Source organism: Apostichopus japonicus, chromosome 11 (assembly GCF_037975245.1).
Source record: "Apostichopus japonicus isolate 1M-3 chromosome 11, ASM3797524v1, whole genome shotgun sequence".
NCBI lineage: Eukaryota > Metazoa > Echinodermata > Holothuroidea > Aspidochirotida > Stichopodidae > Apostichopus > Apostichopus japonicus.
The window spans coordinates 7,332,288-7,355,890 of NC_092571.1; the positions used below are offsets into that span (position 1 = coordinate 7,332,288).

The 23,603-nt window shown below is 37.9% G+C and overlaps 1 protein-coding gene across 5 annotated transcripts in view; it reads right to left on the reverse strand.

Annotated features, from left to right (window-relative positions):
* LOC139976278 (scavenger receptor cysteine-rich domain-containing protein DMBT1-like) overlaps positions 1-19,665 on the reverse strand; it is a 32,240-nt gene extending 12,575 nt beyond the window's left edge. For 2 of the 5 annotated variants that reach the window (XM_071984929.1, XM_071984925.1), the window contains exons 1-3: positions 19,524-19,665; positions 18,362-18,420; positions 17,361-17,418 (exon numbers count right to left, since the gene is read on the reverse strand). In XM_071984929.1, coding sequence (XP_071841030.1) covers positions 17,361-17,406 — 46 coding nt within the window. In that variant the 5' untranslated portion in view covers positions 17,407-17,418; positions 18,362-18,420; positions 19,524-19,665. The other 3 variants (XM_071984928.1, XM_071984927.1, XM_071984926.1) reach the window with 3 other exon arrangements.
* Between the last annotated feature and the right edge of the window lie 3,938 nt (positions 19,666-23,603).

Below are 23,603 nucleotides of genomic sequence, written 5' to 3' on the forward strand. Positions count from 1 at the left end.
TGCTGATACAATAGAATTATACTTTTGGTAGCAGTAACATTATACACACCAATTGTGTTTTCTATACATCTATTGCTATACTAGTGCCATCAAGTTATTACTTATCTTGTTCTTACCCTTCCTCTTCTCATATGAATTATTGTATGAATTACTAAGTGGGCGGACAGCTTGACATGTTAGTCATGTTTGTAGTGAAACAAAACTCGGGGAGAGACGTGATACCAGCACGAGCAAGCAATGACTAGTGCTTGTTTTTAGAGACAGATAATAAAAGTTTGATTAACGCTGCAACATTACTTTTGATGACACCATTTGATTTCGAACGTTAGGGTGAGACAGGTCCGTTCTGGGGAGGGGTATTGCGTCCATGGTCTAGTGGTTAGGGTGTCCACATATAAAGCGTGTCTGTATGTGCGCGTGCCCTTGCGCATGCGTACTTGTGTGTGCGTGTTGAAATCAGTTTTCTCTTGTTCTCGTTATAGTTTCCCGAATAGGATACATCAGCACAAACGCCAATTATCCATCTTCATGGAGACAACTAACAGGTGATATATATTTACGTAGTTATTCTCCTACCATACCCGTGTGGACGATACGATCACCTTCATTGTAAGATTTGAATGGTCAATACATTTTTCTCTCAGAATAGTATTTGCATGTGCATATGGTCTGAAAGTGATTCTGTGCGTTTCGTAAAAGGAAATGCATATACTGTTTATTTATATAAAAAAATAGAACATATTTTAAGCTGCTTATATGACGAAGCGTGAAAAATGAGGTTTCACCAAGCTAAGTTTGCCCAAAAAAGTTTAATTAATTAAGACAGTAGTGATCAGAAGTATCAATAAATGTATCCGCTGAAGACAAATTTCATTCCCATATTCTGTTACGCCATGCCTAGTGGTTTAAACAAGCGAATGGGAAACGCATTGTAATGCATATTTAGAACCTACGAAGCTCTCCTATAAAAACAAAATGTCTCTAACTAGGCTACTAATAGTACACTATAAGACTTGCACTTCTTCCTCTAGTCCTTGTACGCCTACCAACAGTAACAGATCAATTTCTAACTGACGGTCGACGAAACTGATCGAAGGTACAATTTCTCATCTTTATAAGGAAATAATTTGTAAGGAAATAATAGCTAGTTACTGACTAAAACTAAATTATACCTGTATGTAATTACTATATATATATTGAACATTTAATTTGTACTTATATCTATGTATGCATTCATACACATAAATATATATTTTGTTTTTTCTTTTCTTTTCTTTCTTCAGGGAGTCTTCCACATTGTTAAGCTTTTAAGCTTTATGGAAGACTTCCGCCCACTTTGTACCTTTGTGGCAAACAAATAAACAAATATTTACTATTTACTATTTATTGTATATTCACTTCAGCAATAATCTCGCTTCTAAAGTCATATGATATAAAAATAGTTGTCCTGTGATAAAACCTAACGCAGAGTAAGAATTGAGTCGAGGAGAATACAACAGCCTCCCACTATCTAACCAGTGGCGGAGCTAGGAGTATTGGTCAGGGGGACGAGAATGGTCTGTAGGGGCGCTTTCGACCCTATCTTAGCGGAGCGCCAGCACAGGTTGGCGCGGAGCGTACAGAAATGTTTACATACTCCCTAGATCGCCGGAAATGGCCCTTGCTAAATTGCAGATAATGTGACAAATGTCAATAGGTAGATGAGAGCGCAATAAAAATTCAATAATCGCGAATAAGTAAAAAGTGGTATTTTCACCACTGAAAAGGGCGCCAGCAGTCCATTTGAGTCCGTCAGGGGGGGGGGGGCATCCGCCCCTGACTGTATGGACGCTCCGTCACTGTATCTAACAGGATTAGCGTATTTGCAGTATGCAGTATACAGAACGGAATATTGCTGACGGAGATAAATAAAAACACGAGGCAGTTAGTTTTATGACCATGAATGTGGGAGAAGCCGACAAAGGCGTATAGATTACAACATGTCAGGTGGCTATCAAGTGTACATATTAAGTCGAATGTGGAATATGAAACTAAAACATGAATATTTTGCATGTGATATACCGGTGACACCGACGCTGTTTCGTGTTACATAATTCATTACTAACTTCACATCTTGCTATTGTAATGCGAACCGTTTTTACGCCTTTTCCGTTAGTTTTAACAACTATCACTGACACTTTCCAGTCATTAAATGACACATTTCATTCACAAATAACACCCTTGGTACATTGAAACATAAAGAAAAACACTAATAACTAAATTAACTGTAATGTGGCTATTTGGTGTCGTTTGTAGCCAAACTGAACACGCAGACAATCGTTTTGTAATGTTGGTGCCTTAATGTGTCAGTGAAATGAATACGCATAATGAACGAAAAAGATAACACAAAATATAAAACACTATATACCTTCCTATATCAAGGTACCAAAGCACATCTCACTTCATAAAGATTACTGGAGGATCATATAGCCTACATTGTGAGCATGGCAGGTTTGGTACTAAAGCCAACAAATTATATACAGTAAAACGTCTTTGGTGGTTCAACACTGAGACACACCAGAATATATTCCATGCCTTAACGGCCGGACAACGAGGATTCCACTTACTACACTTTATCATAACGCATGCACTAGATTAGCCTAAGCTCTTTGATATTCGATCTGCTTTTGAGAATAGGCTAAATCATACACTTAGTAACCAGACGGTATTGATCGAGAAACTGGTGGAAAGTGATATATGATTATACAAAGCTGCGATTTCCCTTAGGGCTATTACTTTTCATATTAATGTGGTGAAACCTTTCCAAACACTCTCCGTAAGCTAGAAAGCAAAAAATAATCATTTAAAAATTAAGGAAGTATGTGTCACCTTGGTCAGATACGACATCACCACTCAATATAAGTATTCCACATAATATAAACGATACACTTCTCATGATATCCATGATGACGGAATAAATATAACGTTTTTATATGTATATATATATATATATATATATATAATTTTTGTCATGAATATGCGTATTGTGTAAAGTTCGCTTCCCATTTGCGCGTGAACCTTTCGTCGACAATTAAGGTGCGACTAGTGCATTTTGTATTATTCTATAGAACTTTAACCTACACTCCCTATTGCACGGCGGAATCGATCAATGGTCTTGTATATGCCGTGAAAAGATTGAATTTTGTATAAAGACAAAAGTATGACGTGTTTGAACTGCGTTAGCAATTAAGTCCCACTATACTTTCAAAACATAATCAGAAATCCAGGGTAGCTTGCATTATAATAGCTGTTAATGTTCTTCATACGTGCATGAACGATGAAAGGTGAGAATAGATATATACGGTCATATACATAAATAAATACATTGAAAGACCAACAACACTGCTAAGGTTAGAAATGTGTGATCCAATCAAGTGTGCAGCCTTCCCTTTAAGCAGTAATAATATAATAAATGTTAGTTGGAAATTTAGCATTATGATTAGCACCGCATATGGATTTAGAGATAAAGTTATCCACTATATATATATATATATATATATATATATATATGTATGTGTGTGTGTGTGTGTGTGTTCATATATATATATTTATAAATTAAAACGTGATATTCATTTATATATATATATATATATAGAGAGAGAGAGAGAGAGAGAGAGAGAGAGAGAGAGAGAGGTGGAGAGAGGTGGAGAGAGAGGTGGGTGGGGAGATGGAGAGAGAGGTGCATGGATATAGATATAGATATAGATATAGATATATATATATATATATATATATATATATATATATATATATATATATATATATATATATATATATATATAACATATATAACACTTTCACAAAAATAGACCCTAAATGTATTCTCAAGCTCAAACTTATTAAAACCAATAACTCAATCGTTAAGGCTAGACGAAAGTTTTGGTCGAATAGTAAGGAATTTGTTATATATAACTCTCTTAAGTTGTAAAAAATGTCTCCTTAACGTTTTTTTTACTAGGGACTACGTACTGTACATACGTAAACTGTTATGGATGTACACACGTTATTTACATAAATACATACTGAAAAAAGTGTATTGTACTGTACATACGGTTCAATACACTATATACACTAAGATTGTATCCTCGTACTCGACGATTTTTTCCACGGAGACGGAACACGTCTTTCAAAGAGAGGAACAATATTTTAAGCAGGGGTGGTGAAAATGGGAATATATGGGGTCGTGGTTTAGTTGTGTATGACGGAGGGGTATACTAAGTCACTTCGCGATTTCCTTTCGAAGAAAGGTGTATATTAAGCTCAATTACGAAAGGTAACAATATAATATAATATAATATATACAATATAAAATAATAATAATAACAAAACTTAAAAAGAGTAAAATTATATAAGGAATACCCGCCTTCCTATGCAGACGCCCTTTCATATGCCTTACAAAAGGCCCATCTGCAGTCTAGAATCAACCTGTATCGTTTCTCACAATGCATTAGTACTTGCACAAGGTTATTAAATTGTGTGTAAGATTGGCACACCCCTTCCTCTTAACCCCCCCCCCCCACCCACACACCTATTGAGGTGAATCGCACACACAAATTTGGCGGCAATGTGCGGATATTTTGAAAGGTAGTTATAATTATTCATGTAACAAAGCAAGAAATATGTACCAATATAAACTCACACGTCAAGTGTCACTGGGGCTAGTGACTGAGAAGATTTAATGCTATAAAAATCGATTTGAAAATAATGGCCTAATGGGAAACTTATGACATGTAGTATGGAAATATAGCATATCTTGAAACAAGTACATATAAAAATTACTAACACAAGATAGGGGTTGAAAACGGCAGTTCTGACTGATTGGTCAATAATGAAGCAATGTCACAAATTGAGTAGAAGATTCATATCAACATTAGGTTCAGAATGTAATAAACCTATACGAAAAAAAGGAGAACAAATCAAACAACGAAGAACACATCTGTCACTTACAAGAGCAGGGTACAATTTCGCGAGTTCGAATGTAGGCTATCCTACCAATATGAAGACACAGTACAAGAACTTCAACAACACATTCAAGTATAAGCTTGATAATAAATGTAATTCTTCAAAGTTACACAAAGTTTCGTCTTCCTTTAATTAATAAGTGGATATAATGCTAAACTATCAATATTAACCAGGTAAAAGCATTTAGCTCAGGTACTACGCAACGTTGAAACCATTTGCGCGAGATTAACAAATGTTGGGTGTGTTTCTATGTTGATTTGTTAGTATTTTGATAGTAAGATCACCTAGACATTGAGCAATTCTATGGCATGCTGAATCTACATGTATACCTGTCTATGAAGGGCTGGCACATCCCTACTACATAGCCACCATCACTGTACTAGATCTGAATAGTTCCCTGGATAACAAAGGCTCGTTTACTCACACAAAAGATGGCCCAGGTAACTATCACCATAGTAAAATACAATGGCCTATCAACTCTTATGTGACAACATCTCTGCTCCTCTTCCAATGGCACACAAACACTCTACACTGAGAAATAAGAAAGTGCCTATTCAAACAATAATACATATCTAGATTTGTCTTGAGAATATTATGTTCACACGCCCCCTCAATGTCTTCAAGAAATGAATAAACTGATTCAAGCAATTTAACTTCATGTGTCATGTTGCAACTTTCATTTGTTCTATTAGCACTCATTGCTCATCGTTCATTAACTTCATCCTTCCTGTGCACCCTTTCTTCCGCTACTCTCGTTCATTACATTGGTGTGCACATACAGATTAATAAACATTATTATGTAGCTTTTAAACCTTTTAAACTGTTCTCTGTATTTCCCAAACTTCTTCTGAGAGAGAAGTCTTCGTTCCTTTCCAGATACTTAACGAATTATCTAGTAGATATAATCTTGTGTGGGAAGCATTAGGTCTTCTTTCTTATTGCATGATAATAACCCATTTACATGCTGGCAGCTTTTGTGGTTTGTTTAAGGCATTTATTCAAATATTGACAAGTATGAATCAAATAACATAACAATTTCTATGAGAGTCAGAGAGTTTTCAAGCAGTGATGAAGTTTCATATCGACCTATATTGTCTATGAAGGGACATACAAGAAGCAAATTTAACTATGCATGGCATTTAAATTAACTGAACAGTTTTCAACACATCACCTAACACTTACTGTAACACTTACTTGGAATACTCTTTGTTGTCTGGTCAGTTATCATACTGTGAAATTGTTTCTCCACTAAGTTTTCGTCACTTTTTGTCCACTTGGTATATGTTCACACTAACCCCCCCCCCCCAAATAAAAGACAATATAAAAAACTTATCTAGCCTGTTTTATCTGTACTAAAATGAATTGGTTGGAAACAATGATTAATTGAGAGAAGAGAATGAACTCTGGAAGCAGTTTGGCGAAGTAAACCTTGTGAAGAACCAGGTAGAGCTAATGTTGAAAGTGAATTAATATTTTTGTTTGTTTGTAGCAATCCATTGATAAATACACTAACTGGATAGGAGAGTAAAAGTAGTGGAATGCTTTAAGCTACAGAGATGCCTAGATCCAAGTTAGTAGGCTGCCCTTTGTTTGACCAAACAGAACAGCGTAAGTGCTTAAACTTTAACTGTTATGCCAATAACCCTAGTTCTTATATATTACATCAAAAGTTAAGTTAGGCCTAAGTGAGGTAAGACCTCAACTTAAGCTGATGATCTTACAATGCAACTACGTTTTGGTGTTCAGGACTATTGGTTTACTCTCCCGATTACTTTGCGCTCAATGAAGTAGGCTAGCAACTACAAGAGCTTACTAAAGTTCTGAGTGCACTGTGTATCTGTCGATAATCTTGTAATGTAGTACTGAAATAACATTTGGAATACTTCAATTCATGATATAAACTGCAAGACAAATGTAGGTTTCATGCAATGTTACCGACCATGAAGGTGAAAGATGGATGTTCCTATCTGCAAAATGAGTTGTTGAAAAAGGTAACTGCTGTTTACTGTTTATCTTTTAGGCTTCAATCGTCGACAAAAATAGATGGGACACCCCACTCCCCGTATCAATGTTGCAGTTTCTGAGCGCTTTTGGCTACAACATTGAACGGGGGGAAGGGGGTGCGCTGAGGCCAATATCGCTCGTTGCTGCTCATACTGTCCCATCATTTTTGTCGAGGATTGTCTGAATGGCTGTACAACGGTTCATTGGGGTATATATCGAGGTCTGAGCTGCCCCAAGCGTTGCGCGATAGCAATAGTTGTTAATATTTCCTCTTAAAGGTATTATAACTCGCAATTGCTGATTCATTCGAGGAATTAGGTCGAACCGAATATTCAATAGGCATGCATCTTTCAGCGAATAAAGCGAATAACTTCACAAGAAAAACATAATATTTTCGATCCGTTTCTTTCATTTATTTCGTATGTATCTTATATTGGTTTCTTACTGATGTATCACATTATATGTCATAATATATACATATTACACTTAATTCCGTGTGAGAGGAAAATAGTAAATAAATGATAGCATGATTTTAACAGAAATTCTTGAGTTTTTCTTTATAAACTCTCAGGATAAGAACAAGAATAATGTTAATTAGTGTCCGGTGTAAATGTTATTGTGGGGTGTGGGCTGGGTGGGTGGGGGGGGGGCGCTTCAGGCAAGAAGGGTTTAACAATTTCAATGTGCTGCAATACAATAGCCCCAGAAAATTATGTCACAAAGTTTAGTTGTATATATAGGTTGTCAGGGCAACCCTGGGCAGGAAGCAACTTGTGGATGTACAATGACGGATTTCTAAATTGAGGTGTCAATAGTATTGTTTAGCTCCTAAACAACGGAAAGCCGCCCATTGTATGATGCATGTAAGCCTTTAATACATCGTTTAGTGGTGTAAGAATTCTCCAAAGTGTTAGTTTATAGACATACAGCCTCATTGCTACACACGAAACATCTACAACAACGACACCATTTCACGAATGGCTTCTTATTCTCTCATTTCACCGGAGAGTAAGGCATATGCGCGCCTATTGCGCGAAAGAGAAAACCTTTCAGTTCGTCAAGTTGCCAAGTTAACAGGAATTTTGAAGACTTCGGTATCAAGGATTTGCAGTAAACGTTTATTGCGGGGCGAGGCTCGACCAAGTACTCATGGAGAGGGACCGGTTCGAAAGAGGGGGCGGCCACCCAAGTTGAGCGTTCGTCAAAAGCGTGCTATTTTGAAGGAACTTAGAAAAAACAAGGAGTGAGGGACAGTTTTCTGTGAGAACTCTCAGGACAAAGTGTGAGTTACATACAGTGTCGGAGAGAACAATATCTCGATTTCTCAACAAGAGTGGTTATAAGTACTATCAAGCCAGAAAGAAGGGTCTCCTATTTCCCAAGGACCTGCATCAACGTTGGAAATTCGCCAGAGGAATTAAACGGTCTCGAGGTGAGGCATTCTGGACTAAAGATATATCTTTTTATTTTGATGCCACCGCATTTCATTATAAGAGCCACCCACGACAGCACGCAAACACTTTAAGTAGGCGTGTTTGGCGTAAGAAAAGTGAGGGGTTATCATTCGGTTGCACGGCCAAAGGGAGTAAGGTCGGGAGTGGCGGAAAAGTTGTAAGGGTGTATGCCGCCATCTCATATGGAAACGCGTGGTGTTAGCTAAACCATACCGCAAGTTAGCTGGCAAGCGTTTTTCGAAATTTATGAAAAAGGAATTCCCGGCAGTCTTCCAAAAATGTGAAGCAACCCATAACACTCCACGGGTTTTTCTTCAAGATGGCGACCCTTCTCAGAACTCAAAGAAAGCTATCAAAACACTAAGTCGCATGGATGCAACCATTTTTAAGATCCCTCCTAGGAGCCCCGACTTAAATCCAATAGAAAATATCTTCAAACTTTTGGGGCATCAACTGAAGTACAATGCCATCGAGAACAATATTGAATTTGAGACATTACGAGCTTTCAGAAGTCGAGTTGTTACAACTCTCCTCCAGATGCCGCGTGCTATCATTGACAAAACAATCGCTTCAATGGGTAAACGAATTGATGAAATCATTCGAAGAAAAGGAGAGAGACTGAAATATTAGTATTTTGACTGTAATGTGCTATCCATGCTATGCTTTCCAGGCGCGTATCCAGGATATTCAAACCCGGGGGGCGCGAATTACTATCTAAGCGGAGCGCCACCATCGGTTGGCGCGCAGCGTACAAGAAAATTTCTGGTTTTGATACCCCCCAGATCACCGGAAACGGCACTTCTGAGGGCTTGAAATGACCAACCAGATGTACACTTTTTGCCTGAGAACCAAGTATATCCTAATAGTTTTTTTTTCCATCCATAACCTTTTTGAAGATTGTCAACCCGGCACACATCATGTTCGATCTGATCGCATCTCCTGTGGGTCTTTGCTTTTGTAGGTGATTCTACGTCGCGGCCCACAATACCCGTCAGCCCCACTTTTCAAGGTTTTAAGCCCCATATTTGTTCAGAATTTGAAAATTTACATTTCTCGTGAATAAACTCACTTGAAAACATACCCGTAATGTTGTACAAAATTTCATCTATGGACAACCAATATAGAAAAACTTCCTTGAACCCCTAACAGACCGGTCAAAATTGCACGAGTAGAGGGAAGTGTGATGCAGAATGTTGGTGAGAAATTTTCTAAAATTCAGACACAGTTAATTTATTGGTGTAGAAATATTAAAACCTCTTATAACGGCTATTATAAAACTTGGTTGAAGGAAATGAAAAAATAGTAGATATTTCCGAAACCGAACACTATACACATAGGCGTAGGAGGCGCGGCGGAAGTGGCGGAGCTAGGGGTATTGGTCAGGAGGGGCGAGAATGGTCTGTAGGGGCGCTTTCAACACTATCTAAGCGGAGCGCCACCACTGGTTGGCGCGTAGCGTACAGAAAATTTTTGAGTAAAGATACTCCCTAGATCGCCGGAAATGAGCCTTTCCGGGCCTGGCTAATTTGCAGATAAACGAAGAATAAATAGGTGTCATCTCCAAATTACACAAACAAAATGTGACAAATGTCAATAAGTAGATGAGAGCGCAATAAAAAAAGTCAATAATCACGAATAAGTAAAAAGTGGTAAAGAGCTGAAAAAGTCCATTTGAGTCCGTCAGGGGGGGGGGGGACATGCGCCCCCTGACCGTATGGACGCTCCGCCACTGCGCGGCGGGGGTGCAGCCCCTAATTCGCCATTACTATGTAAAAGAGAGTTTTGACATAATTGGACCTCCATGCTTTGTATACATCTACATGAGACATGTCGTTGTTTACATTAGCATCCCGCGGTATACTGCGCAATTTGAACGGACCGTACGGTACATGATGGCATGCGATGTAATAACCGTTCAATGCTTATATGATATCGACATTGACACGTTGAACGTGAAAATTTTTGGTTATTTTTTCAGGCAAGTTGGACAGTTTTGAGGCTTTTCATCCTGGAACGCCATTTTCATGCTCACTGACATGATGTGATATCTGCTGTTTGCGTTACAAATTCGAACAGGCGCGTAGCGAGGAATTTGCCAAGGGAGGGGCGAAGCCTGTAGGCAAATTATCTCAGAGTAGCGCCACCATGAGTTGGCGCGAAGCGTACAAGCAAATTTTGGCCGAAAATGTCTCCCAGATCGCTGGAAATGACACTTCCCAGGCCTTGTAAGTTTCATCTAAGCACTTTCTATTTTGAAATTACTTAGCGATATCATTTAAAACAATGCTGAATGTGGGTGGGCGGGCGGTCGCCCCCATCCCAAAAATCGTCATGTTCCCCGACGACACGGTCGAGTTCGAGACCAGCCACAGTTGGTTTCATAGCACAATTCTACACACGCTTTATGATAGACCATATATAGTATATATTTAGATCATTAGTGAGAGAGGAAAATGGAAACGTCAAAAAATGGAGTTGTCGGTGTAAGGGGTAGGGTGAGTCACACTTTTACGAAATCATTGATCCGTCACTGGCTACCCTTCAGCGCTGTAACGATGTCACTGTTCCTCTTTCTCTTCCCGTTGTCTTCGCGTTTTTCTTTTACTCCCTCCTTTTCTCCCTTTTCTCTCTTTCTTCTTTTTCTTTTCTCTTCCTTCCTCTCCTCCTCTTCTTTTTTCCCCTCTTTTTTCCTTTTTTCTTCTCTTTTTTTCTCTCCTCTTTTTCTTACCCGGGGGGCGCGCGCCCCCAACGCCCCCCCCCCTGGATACGCACCTGCTTTCATATTATGATCTGCCACATGAGGGCGGTAATCTCCCGAACTGTTGGTGAACATTGTACGATTTACCAACGATGGACCCCATATTTTTCGCAAATTTCAGCTCCAGAATACCAATATTCCGATGTTGGAGCACACTCAGTTACAGTTCAAGTTTCTTTAAATCATCACGTTCGTGAAAATTGGACAAACATATACAAAATCGCCGATATACGACGGTTAACCATTTATTGACGATAAAAGGCTTTGGTGAACTTATGCTTTTTTACTATTTCAACGGTTGACCATCCATCCACATTGAAATACTGTGTAGGTCAATGGTATACCGTGCTCGGGTCAAGTGTGTATCGTGGCGGTCTTTCACTAGGATGTCAGTCGAACTTAATATTCAATAGGCACGCAATAGTTGTTAATATTTCCTCGTAAAATTATTATAACTCGCAATTGCTGATTCATTCGAGGAATTAGGTCGAACCGAATATTCAATAGGCACGCATCTTTCAGCGAATAAAGCGAATAATTTCACAAGAAAAACATAATATTTTCGATCCGTTTCTTTCATTTATTTCGTATGTATCTTATACTGTTTTCTTACTGATGTATCACATTATATGTCCTAATATATATACATATTACACTTAATTCCGTGTGAGAGGAAATTAGTAATAAATGATAGCATGATTTTAACAGAAATTCTTGAGTTTTTCTTTATAAACTCTCAGTTTAGTGATGGTGGAACCCCTCCCCCTCCCCTCCCCTCCCCTTCCTATCCCCATCCCTTTCCCTCTCCCACCCCTCCCTCAACTCATTCCCCTCCCACACCTCTCACTCCCTGTCACTACCACACCCCTCCCAACGCTACTCGACGACGTAGTTTGAATAATAGTGTAACCAAATATGGAGGGTTGGATTAAGTTAGAATAAACTTGGCAAAACATGGTCCACATGGGGGACATCAACCTGTTCGTTGGCTTGGATTTGCGAGCGGAAGGTAAATTATCGCCATCGAATCGTCATCATCTCCGTTTCTCTTTCTTCAATTTGGGCCCCCTTTATGTATATCAGTGGATTCTTGCCAGTTGCGAACACTGGTGTTGAACCACTAAGGACAAAATCTTGGGAGAAGTGTGTTTTTGGATCGGGTAGATGTACCATTTGACCTTCTAATAGAAGCAGGAGATCATGCCACGGCATGATCTGCGGACTCCATCTGAAGTCATTTAGGAAAATGACTTCAGCTTTCTTAGCACCAACCCACGCGAAGCTCGTTGAAGCGGGATTGGAAAATACTTTGAAGATTTGGGCCAGAGGCGCCAGAATAAACGTTTTGCCGCAATTCGCGGGACCAGTTATAAAAAATTATAAAAATTTACCCGGCCCTTCTCGAGGACGTCGACAACAGCCCGTTGAAATGTACTGGCGGGAATATCATTCCGACGCAAAATGTCTTCCGCGATTTTGGACCATAGCCCGTTGCAGCTTTCGGGACGAGATTTCTTTCCTCGCTCCAGCTTACTCTCGGCGTCGTGTAGTTCCCACGCGACCTATCGAAAAAGACCTTTATATAGTGACAAATATAGTGAATTCGAGGAATTAGGTCGAACCTAATATTCAATAGGCACGCAATAGTTGCGTGCCCTATTCAATAGGCACGCAATAGTTGCGTGCCCTCCCCCTCCCCTTCCCCTCCCCCTCCCCTCCCCTCCCCTCCCCTTCCTATCCCCACCGGTTTCCCTCTCCCACCCCTCCCTCAACTCATTCCTCTCCCACACCTCCCACTCCCTGTCACTACCACACCCCTCCAAACGCTACTCTACCACGATCCTAACCCACAACTTCATCACGCACGACCCCCCACCACCAGACCATGGCATGGTGAATGATTTATACCGTATATTCAAAATGTTGGGAAAATGTATTTATGAATTATTGGAAAATGGATTGGCGTACCTCGATCGCTTTCGCGACACACTTTTGTCCCCGATTCACCACAAATTCAGCCAAGTCGGTTTTCCCCTCTCGTTTCTGCATTTCGGCCAAAGCCAGCAGTTCTGTCCGGGTCTTTATGTTCCGCTTAACTACCATCTGGGACACATCGAACGCGCTAAGCCGTTTGCGCTTTTTTTTTAGTGGCGCACGTGCTGATTGTTCCCCTGATGCCTGCAGGACCCTAGAGGTACTGGCCGATGTTGTGGCTGGTGGGCTGGCCCCCAGGTCCGGGTGACCTGGGCTTTGCAGGACGCCAGCGTCCTCTTTAACGACATACTGCCATGCCGTGTAATAATTAGCATGGGTTGAGGAGAAAAGCACCACATTTCCATGCTGGTTTTCTAACAGGCTCTTAACTGTTAACCATCGACGTGGCCGATCAAGCTTTACCGCCATGTGATAGTGTTTGCCGCCATCTTGGTGGGTTTCTTGACCACATACCCATTGGATGATATGTGCCCCTACCGACTCGAACGAACCTCGTACCTGTTCTGCGAAATTTTCACGCGAAGCGCATAGAGTTTCATCGGCTGGGCTATATGTTATCAAATATACCATCCGAACTTGACGTACTCCTATTTTATGAGTTCTATATTAGCCTATATCTATACATATATATGTGTGTATATAAGACTTGCTGATATCATGTGGTGATCTGTATATGTCTGGTTGGATTTACACATGACGTGTTAATCTGTCTAATAGCTAACAATTGGCCCTGAAACACATTTACCAAATTTGGGTAATTACTGACGTGTTATACTGTCAGTGGCTGGATTATAGGTTTGAAGGTGTAAGATCTTCCTGTTGTGATGAAACGGCTGATGATGCAAGCTTATAAAAGCATTCTATGAACCCTATATAACAATGTAAATGTCCAATTCATTGCTATGATATATATATTTAAAACCATGTGTACTATTCCTACAATGTCTAATGCCCAGTAGTAAATCCTTATGCTACTATACTTATATACTACTTTTTTTTTTTTTTTTAAAACGTCATTTAAAAAGGCTTCATGTTGAACTCACACTGTCTACAAGATGATTCAAACAAGATGATTGCTTAAGAAAATGCATAACGCCCGCCAGCCAGCCAGCCAGCCAGCCGTCTATCTATCTATCTATCTATCTATCTATCTATCTATCTATCTATCTATCTATCTATCTATCTATCTATCTATCTATCTATCTATCTATCTATCTATCTATCTATCTATCTATCTATCTATCTATCTATCTATCTATCTATCTATCTATCTATCTATCTATCTATCTATCTATCTATCTATCTATCTATCTATCTATCTATCTATCTATCTATCTATCTATCTATCTATCTATCTATCTATCTATCTATCTATCTATCTATCTATCTATCTATCTATCTATCTATCTATCTATCTATCTATCTATCTATCTATCTATCTATCTATCTATCTATCTATCTATCTATCTATCTATCTATCTATCTATCTATCTATCTATCTATCTATCTATCTATCTATCTATCTATCTATCTATCTATCTATCTATCTATCTATCTATCTATCTATCTATCTATCTATCTATCTATCTATCTATCTATCTATCTATCTATCTATCTATCTATCTATCTATCTATCTATCTATCTATCTATCTATCTATCTATCTATCTATCTATCTATCTATCTATCTATCTATCTATCTATCTATCTATCTATCTATCTATCTATCTATCTATCTATCTATCTATCTATCTATCTATCTATCTATCTATCTATCTATCTATCTATCTATCTATCTATCTATCTATCTATCTATCTATCTATCTATCTATCTATCTATCTATCTATCTATCTATCTATCTATCTATCTATCTATCTATCTATCTATCTATCTATCTATCTATCTATCTATCTATCTATCTATCTATCTATCTATCTATCTATCTATCTATCTATCTATCTATCTATCTATCTATCTATCTATCTATCTATCTATCTATCTATCTATCTATCTATCTATCTATCTATCTATCTATCTATCTATCTATCTATCTATCTATCTATCTATCTATCTATCTATCTATCTATCTATCTATCTATCTATCTATCTATCTATCTATCTATCTATCTATCTATCTATCTATCTATCTATCTATCTATCTATCTATCTATCTATCTATCTATCTATCTATCTATCTATCTATCTATCTATCTATCTATCTATCTATCTATCTATCTATCTATCTATCTATCTATCTATCTATCTATCTATCTATCTATCTATCTATCTATCTATCTATCTATCTATCTATCTATCTATCTATCTATCTATCTATCTATCTATCTATCTATCTATCTATCTATCTATCTATCTATCTATCTATCTATCTATCTATCTATCTATCTATCGATCGATCGATCGATCGATCGATCGATCGATCGATCGATCGATCGATCTATCGATCTATCTATCGATCGATCGATCTATCTATCTATCTATCTATCTATCTATCGATCTATCTATCTATCTATCTATCTATCTATCTATCTATCTATCTATCTATCTATCTATCTATCTATCTATCGATCTATCTATCTATCTATCTATCTATCTATCTATCTATCTATCTATCTATCTATCTATCTATCTATCTATCGATCTATCTATCTATCTATCGATCTATCTATCTATCTATCGATCGATCGATCGATCTATCTATCTATCTATCTATCTATCTATCTATCTATCTATCTATCTATCTATCTATCTATCTATCTATCTATCTATCTATCTATCTATCTATCTATCTATCTATCTATCTATCTATCTATCTATCTATCTATCTATCTATCTATCTATCTATCTATCTATCTATCTATCTATCTATCTATCTATCTATCTATCTATCTATCTATCTATCTATCTATCTATCTATCTATCTATCTATCTATCTATCTATCTATCTATCTATCTATCTATCTATCTATCTATCTATCTATCTATCTATCTATCTATCTATCGATCGATCTATCTATCTATCGATCGATCGATCTATCTATCTATCTATCTATCTATCTATCTATCTATCGATCTATCTATCTATCTATCTATCTATCTATCTATCTATCTATCTATCTATCGATCTATCTATCTATCTATCTATCTATCTATCTATCTATCTATCTATCTATCTATCTATCTATCTATCTATCTATCTATCTATCTATCTATCTATCTATCTATCTATCTATCTATCTATCTATCTATCTATCTATCTATCTATCTATCTATCTATCTATCTATCTATCTATCTATCTATCTATCTATCTATCTATCTATCTATCTATCTATCTATCTATCTATCTATCTATCTATCTATCTATCTATCTATCTATCTATCTATCTATCTATCTATCTATCTATCTATCTATCTATCTATCTATCTATCTATCTATCTATCTATCTATCTATCTATCTATCTATCTATCTATCTATCTATCTATCTATCTATCTATCTATCTATCTATCTATCTATCTATCTATCTATCTATCTATCTATCTATCTATCTATCTATCTATCTATCTATCTATACCACTTGTGAATATAGTAAGCACACTGTAGCCACAAATCATTGCAGTACGCTGGGAAGTTCTTTGATGGAAAACTGAGTCAGCTCCAATTTCTACAGCTTACCTCAAATGCAAATGCAAGCAGCTCTGGTGCTGAAAACAACAACCTTCTCACTAACACAAGTGAGTGAGAAGAAAACTGGCATTAAACTTCAATTTCAGTTAGCCAACATGGCCCTTCTAACGACTATATTATGACAATGTAGCGTAAAGTAGCAACTAAGTTATCAACAACAGTTAGCCAGATACCATACCTAGTTCTTATTTTAGAAAGAGCACTGTACATTAGCCTTAAGTTAAATTCATGCTATCCTGCCCCCACTCCACTCCCTCCTCAGCTGGTATTGCATTTACTAACCATTATTCACCTATTGTCTTCCTATCACAGAAACCATGGTCTTTCAAAGACGAGTACTGCTGGTCACATGAATTTATGGTCTTTAATTTGTAACATGCTCACATGTCATGATAATCTTCTGTGTACTGTAAAGTGTCCTTAAAAATAATTTCATACAAACCGACTGTTCTGTGGAAGCTTCTTGACGAACTTAAGTTTCTTTCCATCTGTATGTGCTCCTGGAAAGAGATGCAGAGTTTTATAGTAAATTCTGGTCTAATTTGTGAGATAAAAACATAGTATTTGAATACACCATTACAAAAAAAGTGCAGTTTTACCCTACAGATATCAGTGCACAGTACAAAAAGTTTCATAGCATGTTTCATTTTATGTACATGTATATCTATTTCCAATATAAGTGTCATTTCCTACTTTAAATTAACAACTTTTCCAAAATAGCAACTAGGTTATGCAAGCAGCAATTCTGAAAACCAGTTCGATTCTATGTCTCCCTTATTTACCTAGCCTAATTTTCTTACATATACTGGGATTTGTACAGCACCAGTACAATATATTCCTATGTCTCTCAAATATATCAAGTTATCGCATACATATGTTACATGTGTTATATAGAAAATGCCAAATGTAAGCAATGTTCCAAAAGAAATTGAAATCAGGTTGATGAAGTGTGCAGCAAGTGTAATCTGCCAAAGTTTCCAGACATACAGTAACGAAACTGTTAGAGAAATCTGACTATATCTACATGACAGCTAACTTCCACTAGATATTGAACATCTCAATATACTGCTTTGATTGCATGTCTACAAATTTTGACTTTTGGAAGTGAGTGTACATTAATATTGCAGATTGTACAGTAAGATGACATAGTTCAGGTTAAGCAATCTGGCCAGATACCTTGACTAGAACTAAGTTAGCAAGAGCATTGAACAGTAGCCATAATTTTAATTGATGCTTCCCCTCCCACCAGCCCCCCCCCCCCTCCCCCCCGCTATTAATCATTAATGACCTATTGTCCTCCTACCACAGAAGCCGTGGTCTTTTCAAAGAAGATAACTGCTGGTCACACTGATTGACGGTCTTTAATTTGTAACATACTTACATGTCATGAATATCTTCTGTACATTTTAAAGTGTCCTTACAAATAATGTATTTCATACATACCGACTGTTCCGTGGAAGCTTCTTGACGAACTTAAGTTTCTTTCCATCTGTGTCATGCTCCTGGAAAGGGATGCAGAGTTTGAGATAAAAACTTAGTATTTGAATACACCATTACAAAATAGTGCAGTTTTACCTTACAGATATCAGTGCACAGTACACAAAGTTCCATAACAATGTTTCATTTAAATGAACCTGTAGATATATATTCCACTAGATATGTGAACATCTCAAAATATCGGTGTGATTGCATGTCTACAAAATGTGCCTTTTGGAAGTGAGTGTACATAAATACTGTAGGTTGTACAGTCAAACGACACAGTTCAGTTTGGACAATCTGGCCAGAAACCTTAACTACTACTCAGTTTAGCAAGAGCACTGCACAGTAGTCCTGTATATACATTAATGTACACTATGGTTAATTCCACTCCTTCATATGTATATATCTATGTTTAATACTTACATTCGAAATGTATGCTGATATCAGTGCAGTTTCATTACAATGGTCCATTTCAATGAATATCAAAAGCTCCACTATAAGTATTATTGTCTAGCTAAATGATCTCCCAAGTATATGTAATTATCACAGACATATAAATGCATTAATGTTATATATAAATTCCAGACAAACAGTAAAGAAACGGATTCAGCTTTGTCACTATATTAAATGTGGCAGGAAAATTTCACTAGCTATTGAACATCTCAATATTTTGCGTCGATTTCACGTCTACCAAATGTACCTCACAATAATTGTCTGTCCCAATGAAACATCTCTGTTAAGGAGCTTCATTCTGCCATTGTTTATTAATATAGCTTGGAGCTCCAGAATTTCTTTGGAGACTGTTAACATTCGCAGTTAGTCCATACGTAAACGTGAAACTATGTGGCTTTTGTTAACCTAATTACCCTCTACATTCCTGTTCTGTTATACCTCTGCATCGTCTTAGAATGGACTCTTCTTTCAATGTATTCATTAACTATGAAACAATTGTACATGTTTGCATACCATTTCGTATGCAATGTAATGTCTTCTACTATAGTATAGGCTTCGATGCCTTTCCGTTGGTTCTGTGTTACCTGAGTGCAGAACGTGTACACGACAGTCAGTGCAGACAACAAGAAAGAAACAAAAACCTCAGACATAACAAAAGAGTTTTATAGCTCACCCATTCTTTAATATCCCAAACGAAAGCATGGCCAGGTTAGTGAAACAACATCATGCGGTCAAGCGTCACCGAATTAAAAATACTCAAACACAAAAACGAGTAAAACAACACGAGCTATATAAATATACAGGCTTCTCGAATCAAGCGCCCTCAGTTAAAGTTATTTTAGAATGGTAACAATTGCCCAAAATTAATAATGACATGTCACTTCGCAGTAGTTGAAATTTACTTGTTTCTCGCGGTTTTTAATAGAAAGTTAAGTATTGTGTTTCATGATATATGAGAGATTTCACGTGAAAATACATGCTGTGTAAACCCCGTTTAATTAATGAACGCGCCGAATGTAGTATGAATTGTGATGTAACCCGAATCGCTTTTTAAGTGAGTTAAACATATTATATGCCGGATAATCTGTTATTTGTTAATGTGTGTCATCTAAGATTTCAAAAATTTCTAGAAAATGTAGTGAAGAAACCTTTGCATATAATCTAATTAACCATGATGCTAAAAGTTTTATTTATGAAGCTACTTTTGTGGTAACTACGAACAGTAATTTGTTACGTGACTAAAGTATAAAGGTACTGGTAGGTTACGGTTTGTATGCTAATGGGTGTATGGTCATAGAGAGGGAGGAAATGGCGGAGAATGGGGGTGAACCCTGACCTTCGCCATGACTCTCGCCATGACCCTCGAAGACGAGAGGAGGACGACGACGAGAGGGCGACGACGACGAGAGGAGGACGACGACGAGAGGACGACGACGAGAGGGACGACGATGAGAGGACGATGAGAGGACGACGATGACAATAAGGAGAGGGACAAAGACGAGGACGCCGATAACGAGACGACGACGTCGAGAGAACGACGAGGTCAAGCGGTCAAGCGTCACCGAATTAAAAATACTCAAACACAAAAACGAGTAAAACAACACGAGCTATATAAATATACAGGCTTCTCGAATCAAGCGCCCACAGTTTTTTATATCACCATGATCAAGTCTTAGTAAGTTATTTTGCATAGTATTATTTTACTGTCACAGCAACGCAAGTATGAATCAACCAATCACATACAACGTTAGAAGGGCAAAATTAGCTCGACGCCTGCATTTCTATGTCTATGAGCTAGGTTAGAATGAAAGTTATTTTAGAATGGTAACAATTGCCCAAAATTAAATAATGACATGTCACTTCGCAGTAGTTGAAATTTACTTGTTTCTCGCGGTTTTTAATAGAAAGTTAAGTATTGTGTTTCATGATATATGAGAGATTTCACGTGAAAATACATGCTGTGTAAACCCCGTTTAATTAATGAACGCGCCGAATGTAGTATGAATTGTGATGTAACCCGAATCGCTTTTTAAGTGAGTTAAACATATTATATGCCGGATAATCTGTTATTTGTTAATGTGTGTCATCTAAGATTTCAAAAATTTCTAGAAAATGTAGTGAAGAAACCTTTGCATATAATCTAATTAACCATGATGCTAAAAGTTTTATTTATGAAGCTACTTTTGTGGTAACTACGAACAGTAATTTGTTACGTGACTAAAGTATAAAGGTACTGGTAGGTTACGGTTTGTATGCTAATGGGTGTATGGTCATAGAGAGGGAGGAAATGGCGGAGAATGGGGGTGAACCCTGACCTTCGCCATGACTCTCGCCATGACCCTCGAAGACGAGAGGAGGACGACGACGAGAGGGCGACGACGACGAGAGGAGGACGACGACGAGAGGACGACGACGAGAGGGACGACGATGAGAGGACGATGATGAGAGGACGATGAGAGGACGACGATGACAATAAGGAGAGGGACAAAGACGAGGACGCCGATAACGAGACGACGACGTCGAGAGAACGACGAGGACAACGACGAGAGGACGACGGGATGAGAGGGACAAAGGCGAGAAGACGAAGACCACGACGAGAGGACGCCGACGATGAGAGGACGTCGACACCAAGGACGCCGACACCGAGGACGCCGACAACAAGAGAGGACAAAGACGACGACGACGAGAGGGCTACGACGACGAGAGGGACGACGATGAGATGACAACGATGACGACAAGGAGAGGGACAAAGACGACGACGACGAGAGGGCTACGACGACGACGAGCGGACTCAAGCTTGTTTCGTGAATTTTCAATCGTCAGGTGCTAGTGTGCGACTGTTTCAAAGTGTGTTATTTGTATTTTTTGTGTTAGTGCGTTTGGTATGCAGCAAGTATTTTCTTGAATGACTGGAATGCGACACCAATTCAGAGGGGTTGTTTAAAGCTGATTGAAAGGGTCTATAGATGAGGAAATATTTTCGCCGTAGGCATAGATTGCAACGTTTTGTGGTGTTGCTGTATATATATATATATGGTTTGGCGTGCTTCACTAGTTTCCATTAAATATCAAAATTGATTTGTCTGTCCTTGAGTAACCAGATCTGTTTGCTAAGTTCAGTTTCGTTCCTTTTGTGGTGTGTGAATGAGCTTTTGTGGTTGTTTTTTACCGTCTCGTTAATTCAGTAGCACAAAGCCCAACGTATATGTTTGTGTATCACCGATGTCTTGTGCTGTGATACTTGCCCATGTATATAGTAACGGTAATGAGTTCAAAATCCAGAACAGTGAAAAACGTTCAGCCTCCACCGGAATTGGAAACCGGCCTCCCGATTTTATATGCTGGCACCCTAACCAACTAGCACATGGAACTGATTGTATGGCCAGTGGTTTCAAATCAGTGAAGGACGTAGTCATTACATTGTACGCTTTTATATACACATAGGAAACACATTTGTATATACTTATACATATATATGTGTAAATTAAAGTCAAAGATGTCAAGAATTTGATTCACTTCGTCCACAAAACGTCGTCTCTCTATATCAATAGGGTTGTGACCTTTAATGAGATTTAACAGGGTTTATCAAACATCACAAAACTCGGACCTTCCTTTATGTCCACGGAACGTCTGGTCATATTAGTATTCATGAGTAAGGGTTTGGGGAGAACCTTCACACTGGTATTGGACTTTATGTAAACAATTAGCAACTTACGAAGACGAACCATATCTTGCAATCTTCACGGAATTAATATTAAAGTAAATTTCATCATCCGTTATATTGTTGGCTAACCTTTCTTCCAGACAGATTGGTGGGTCATTGTGTATCCCTAGATTAGCAATCAATATCCCTTCGTCCACTTCCCAAACTCTAGGTTTCTATTTTGAGAGAATCACACTCAAAGAATGGTAATTTATATGTGATGTGTTTGCTTAAGTATTTTTTACTTCACATTTCGACCGTGACATCGGGCAGATTTACTCGGCACAAATGTTGCGACATTGACCTAAAATAAAAACTCCCACATTGAACTTAAAAGTTAAACCAAGGAGTTGTTATGGATCCATGACATCTACCTGGTTACATCGAGGTACATAGAGACCTCAATAGCACCAACTTAGAATGATTGTAACTCTTTCTTACTAAAAATGCATGGTGACATCTTTGCCCCAAGTACAAAGATGGTTAGACCACTGTAAATTGCCACATGAAATTTGTTTAATATTCCTTTGCTAGGTTAGTTAGTTAGTTAGGTAAGAATACATTTGCAAATCACACGTAGTACTCATGTACTCCGCATTGCGTCGGCGATTCTCGTCGATCAATAAATTAGCTTTATTTGCGGTTAAGTATAATCTGTAAACTCCAACGGTCAAAGTACCGTTACAAAATGATTTATCGCATTCATACAAATCGCCAATGGCAAAATAGAAAAGCCGTAGTTCATTCTGCAAATTCAGTTGTTAAGGCAAGACGTATATACCAATAGCACAAGAGGAGAGAAATATCGGGGACTCAGAGAAGGCAAAAAAAAAATTATGTTTATTGTATTGGCCCCGACTATATGAATACATTGAGTCCCATGCACAAGTATCATATTTAGTTTTTATTCTGATTTAATTTTAGTGTCAATTGAAATTGAAAAAGTTTGTAGATCATGATGTCAATGTTTTATACAGTGTTGTGAAGACGGTTAAGCGTCTCGGGTGGACATCTAACTTCACGGCAGGGGGGTAAGGGCCGAGGGGGGGG